The following is a 6,000-nucleotide window of genomic DNA, read 5'->3' on the forward strand; positions in this document are numbered from 1 at the left end:
AACCGATACTCCCTACCAGTGTGAGAAGGTGGCTGTCCTACAACCTCTGACCTAGGTGTCGAACGGGCTTCCCACAGTCTAAACACAAGACTGCCTTAGCCTGCTTAGGGAATCCAAATGTCCACCCTGGCTTCTGTAATCACTAGCTGCTGCTGAATCACTTATTTCAGACCTATTATGTCAGGAATGCCTGACGGCCGGATAGCAACGGAAATGTATGCATGAGATAAGTGGTGGGAGACTGGTTGTACTCCGGAATAGCCCTTTAATGGGCTATCTCTGGAGGAGGCCCACTCTGTCAGCTGAGGGCACTTGCCTGGTTTTATAGGGCAGCCTCGGAGCCCTGACCGTAACATCTAATTTAAATCAAATAAAATTAATTAAATGCCAATTGAACAAGTTATAAACATCTCATTCAGATATGCTTAACCTTAACTTGCATTCTGATAATATGCAACAACTTCAAGTACACCACAACCTTTATAATAAACAAATTTAATTTCTACTATCAGCCCATCCCAGGAGAGGCGTCTGCTTACCTTAAAGAACTAGTCAGAAGATCTCAGAGATGAGCAAAAACCAGGAACTTTGGTTGGAGTGTATAAAAAAACAAACCAGTTTTATTTAGGTTTTACAATAATATGAGTTATAAAAAAAAGTGAAAAGTTTAATGCAGAGGTTATAAAAGGTTATAAAAAGTAAAAAAGAAAAAAAGGTGGCCACAAGAACTGTTTGGTCTCTTTTATATCATTTTGTCTGCCACTGCTTACATCTTAAACCATATATGGTCCACAGACTAGAACAACAACACACTATTGGATATATCTTTATTTATGTTGTACATCATAATTCATAGAACTCTGAGATGTAAGCTATTTTTACATGTTCCATGTCTTAACGGCTAGAAGTTAAGATTATAGAGGTGTCAGCCAGGTGCAAGAACCGCAGCTCGCCTTGAAGGCCACAGGCTTCTTACCATTTTAACCATCTCAACTGTGTTAGTTTGTGCCTTGCACAAAAGTTCAGTCACAGTTCAATACAGATCATGCAAACAATGAGTGCAAACATTGTTTCATGTGTTAGTTAACTGCCAATTTTAAATATACTTATTTGAGAATTATTTTAGAGGTAGAGTTGGTCTTGGCCACTTATTAATGGAATCTTTAACACTCTCTCTTGGCTGAAGCACACTCAAAGCCCTGCAAGAGGATGTTTATGGTCAGTGGTGGTGCTGGTCAGGAAAAAAGACTATACACATAAAAACAGAGGTTTCTGAAACCACACGTGGCCAACCTCATCCATCCTGCCACCCGGCCTTTGAGACTGGTGGCTCCTTCACAGTTACCATTGTCAGATAATTATAGTCAACCTTCAGATCGAGACACCACCTATACTACCAAGAGTTACATAATCAATCATCCAATTTTGGCCACAGCTGGGTTTGTGCAACTGGCATCGCTCTGCTTGCAAAATATCACACAATTAAAAAAATTAAAAGATAAAAATATATACGAAAAATGATCAAACAATTCAATTTTATTTATATAGCACCAAATCACAACAAAAGTCATCTAAGGGCACTTTTCACATAGAGCAGGTCTAGACTGTACTCTTGAACAGTTTCCAATAACAATCAAACAATGAGAAATCGAACATAAGTAACTTCAATAATAGAGTATATTTAAATCCATCAAACCTTGTTTTTTTTCTATTTTAACACGAGTCTCAAGAATTAAATGTCTCTCATTGTGAAATTGTTTCCTTTTCCTTGAAGAAAGCAGTTAAATATTGTTGGGCCTCATACTCCATGTGCATGAGACAAAGGCAGGCCTGCATGCAATCACAAAGTCTGATAACAAGAAGGGCGCCAATCAAGTCCAAAACGGACTCCATCTCCCAACATGCTCTGCTCAGTTCGCATCTTGGTGTTAAGTCCGGATACTCTCATCTCTCATTGGCAGAGACGCTCCAACACCAGAGGAAGTCACAGAAACACAGCCATGACGTCATCGCCCCTTTAACTACTGGCTGCACACAGAAATCTTTGCCTACTACAAACCATGCAGGAGGAGGCTCTGTCCCTTCGTGAGCCAGTTTACTAAAGGGGGTAACCCCGTGCACACCCTCGAGCTGAAACTTTGCCCTGCGATCAACCAAACAATCACCGGATCCAAGAGCAGACAGCTGCCACCAGCGCTTTCACTGCCTGCGGAAGGAAGAAAAGGATTTCTTCACGAAGATGCAGATAACTTCTATGCCCCGCTCTTCTTCAACTAAGTCAACTCGGCTGTTTTCTCCGCCACGCTGCCAAGGATCAGCTTGCCGTGAAACCCACTGACAGAGCATGAGGACGGCCCCGTCAGCATCTGAAATGGACCAAAGACAACTGAAACACACACCCTGCTTGCTTTCTGAAGCGACCAAGAGGCTTAAGTCTGGGCGGAGACAGTGTTAGATGGTGTATTTTCATCTTCAGTGCTGTTAACTTTTAGCTTTTCAAACTTTATTGCTCATGTTTGTTGTGTGAATTGACGGACCACTGAGTCCCTTTGTGCTGTTTTACTCTGAGGAATATTTGAATTTTGCTGCCTGTTAAGTCGTGTTTACCACACTAGACTGTCTGTGTTTATCCCGCTTGGGACTGCTATGTTCGTGCCACTTTGAGTGAGAAAGTAAGTTGCTTTGTCGATCAGAAGTCAGACAACGTGCGTTACAGACTGCCGTCCGTATGCGCGCTCTCTGTGGACAAAGCAACCGCTTCTCTCCCCCCCACGGTCACTTTCCCTCCTCTTTCTTCTGTGGTGGAAAACTGTCCTTCCATGAATAGGCTAGTAATTGTGCAAAGAAGACATTTACATCTATAAGAGATAGTTCCCAAGGGAATACGGAAGGGGAGAATCAGCAATGTCGTATTTTAATCTTCTGTGTGTGATGAGCGAAGGCCGCTTGGCCATGTGTATTGGGAGAAATGCGGAAGAGGCCAAGTACAACTGATACCTGTTAGAGAAGTGTGAAACACCTTTTGTTTTCTGTAGCTGAGTCATGTCTGGATTATTACCGAAGTGTTAAGATCAAGCGAGGTGGGGTTTAGCAATAAAGCTCCACGTTAGGAGGGGTTATGAGAGGTATATACTTCAATGTTTTATGATTTTTCATTAGATTCTTTATCCCGGGATCAAGGCCTCGGTTTGCTTTGTATTGCTCTTTATGCAGAGTAAACTTATTCACATTGAACTCTACCAGCTTCCAGTGTATTTCTTTGAGTCTTTCTCTTGTAAGTTTTGAGTTTAATACTAAGTTGTGGGTGACCTGAAGATTTATTGGCCCATCTGAAGATTTCTCCACAACACTTCCCTCTCGTATTACTAACCCACATACACACACACACACACATCTTCTTACACATCTGACGGTCAGATAATAGTTTTACATGGAATTGGGTGAGTTTAGAGATGCCGACCTCTAGGCGGCGCCATCTGGCTATTTTAACCGAGACACCATGGTCATTTCCGCCATTTGGTTTTGGCGTGACATGACTTCCTCCCAGTCACGTCGCCATCTTGCCACGCACCCATACCCACACCCACACACAAATACATGCTCCCGCTTGCATGTGTTTTCGCTGTACACAGCTGTTTTGTGTATGATATTGCTTAGGTAGGATTAGATTTTAGGATAGTGATTTATTGATCAAAGCATCGGCTAACTTTGTTAACTCTGCTATTGTTTAATAAACACTGTTATATCTTTAAAGAGAAGTCTTTTGTCCTTATTGTGTTTTATATATTCTGAAAAGTGGCTGATTGAGAGAGTCACAGCTCGAACTCAAACCTTCATTCACCTGTGAATGTTGATATCCCTCAGATTTTAGCATTCTAGATGAACTCTTTTATGAGACTACCTTATTGTTTGGTTATTGGTCCTGGTTTCCGGGTGGTGCCCTGTAATTATTAATTCATATTAATTATACACATTACAATTATCTCTGATAATTATTAATAATTGCTAATATCCAACCGTGCTCCTCACAAATCCAACAGTTGGAGTCCCCATGTGAGGCTCTTTAACAGTTGGTGCCCTGTATTATTAATTCATATTAATAATATCTTGATTTTATAGTTCATAATTATCTCTGATAATTATGAAAGCGCTTTTACACTACAAGCCACATTCACCCATTCATACAGACATGCATACACTGATAGCAGGGGCTGCCATGCAAGGTGAGTGATTAAAGGTGCTAAGGTGGGTGGTAAAGGTGAGTGATAAAATAATGTTAAAATACAACACATGCAATAAAATGAAATAACAACAGTATGAAATCACTAAGTATCTAGTTAACTTCAACACAAAAGGTTCAAAAAGAGAAATCATCAAGTTTCATATGCAACAAGTTTAGCATTGATCCATCTGTGAAAGGTGAAGGTGATCATAAACACATGAAAAATGACGGACGATTACAAGGTTAGTATAAGATACAGTGCAATATCTGATAAAAGGTGCAATTTTAGGCAAAGGGAGGAAACATGCTTTAGATTAATCCCACAGAGCTATGTCTCCATTGCTGGATATATCTCAACACTGCTGTTTGTAACACGAATACCATACCATTGTGCCCAAAACTGTGTGTCCTTGCCTCCGTGGGTGAAACGGATGTATCTTACTCCTGGTCCGTAGTCCTGGAATACATAGGTCATCTGAAAAATAAATATCAGTCAATCTAGAGTTGTCTTTGGGATTTGTTCCTCTGCTAAAAACATCATTTTATCAGTTAGGGCCCCGTGCTCTGTTCATAGCTGATTCCATTTCTGATCGCTCCACTGCTCAAAGTAAACCGTCTCAGCAAATAGTTGGACAGGCCTCTTACTTTGAGTCAGCAATTCTATGCGGATCAGATATTCAGAGCCACAATCCCATCGTGGTGCATACCTAATGTAAGACAGACACACAAGCATGTGAACGTACAGTAGATGCTTATTTACTTTGAGTGATTTGGAAACAGTTTTGAAATTTAGGACTCCAAAGTCTCCAAAGAGATTACAGCATTATTCCATTTGTTGACGTATAATGACATTGTTAATACCATGTTTTTTAACTCTGCACAATAATTGGCTGTTAAATCTAGATTGTGTCAATTTACCTTTAATTAAGGAATTTACGTAATGAGCTGTGACAATATTTAATGTGTATTGTTCCCAAAAGTGTAGTAGATGCGCACATCCAATAAACTTCAAACAGGTGCTGGACCAAAGAAACAATGCAACAAAGAAAGATGAAGGTCCGCACACTGTAGCTCCTTTTAATGAGACATCCACCAGTGACGTTTCGAGCTACATGCTCTTCAGACTGTAGCAGCATGTAGCTTGAAACGTCACTGGTGGATGTCTCATTAAACTGCATCTAAGGGAGCTACAGTGTGTGGACCTTCATCTCTTTATGTGTATTGTTCTCACCAATCAGATACTTTGATGTCCGGCTGGAAATGATCCATAAACGACAGGTTGTACCCTTCCACCTCCAGATCAACCACCTGGGACTTCATACACATGCTAAAGATAACAGAATAAGTTTTAGTGATTACATAATTTGAATGCAGTACATAATATAATTGCCATATGATTTCTGCACCACCTCTGGTGTATATTCACCCATAGGAGGTCACAAAGTTTTTCTGGGCCACTTCATTTGGATGTGGCACCATGACTCCCTCTACTTTCCATCTATGACCACTGTTCTCCACAATTTACCAATGATTCATCTCATCTATAAAAACAAAAAGGATAGTTGTAAGAGAAATTATTTTGGAGAGCAGGAAAACAATGTTGAGTAGAGTGAATTTTGCAGCTTCTTATGTTCTCCTCTTGGATTCTTTAGAAGACTCCTTCTCTTCTTGTACAAGAAATAAAACAACCTCCAGTCTTAAGCTATTTTCGAGGGATCGCTGAGGTGATATCCTTCTCTTCTACATTGGGCAAACCTCGAGGCAGCCCCGGAAAGAAA

General features: G+C 40.5%; 1 protein-coding gene across 1 annotated transcript; it reads right to left on the reverse strand.

Annotated features, from left to right (window-relative positions):
• Nucleotides 1–4,462: 4,462 nt before the first annotated feature.
• On the reverse strand, nt 4,463–5,763 carry LOC137185370 (F-box only protein 6-like). The gene is made up of 4 exons (XM_067593703.1): nt 5,649–5,763; nt 5,454–5,549; nt 4,801–4,929; nt 4,463–4,701 (listed from the first exon to the last, which is right to left on the reverse strand). Exons 1-4 carry the CDS (start codon nt 5,699–5,701, stop codon nt 4,551–4,553), a joined length of 429 nt encoding a protein of 142 aa, XP_067449804.1. The 5' UTR covers nt 5,702–5,763; the 3' UTR covers nt 4,463–4,550.
• Between the last annotated feature and the right edge of the window lie 237 nt (nt 5,764–6,000).

The sequence above is a fragment of the Thunnus thynnus genome, chromosome 6 (genome assembly GCF_963924715.1).
Source record: "Thunnus thynnus chromosome 6, fThuThy2.1, whole genome shotgun sequence".
Lineage (NCBI taxonomy): Eukaryota > Metazoa > Chordata > Actinopteri > Scombriformes > Scombridae > Thunnus > Thunnus thynnus.

What these genes read in the sequence shown, in the direction of transcription:
- LOC137185370 (XM_067593703.1), bottom strand. Translation starts at nt 5,701, where the DNA reads ATGGTGCCACATCCAAATGAAGTGGCCCAGAAAAACTTTGTGACCTCC. An exon ending in AACTTTGTGACCTCCTATGG is followed by an intron (nt 5,550 to 5,648) that starts GTGAATATACAC and finishes TGTTATCTTTAG; the next exon opens with CATGTGTATGAAGTCCCAGG. An exon ending in TGGAGCGATCAGAAATGGAA is followed by an intron (nt 4,702 to 4,800) that starts TCAGCTATGAAC and finishes GATATTTATTTT; the next exon opens with TCAGATGACCTATGTATTCC.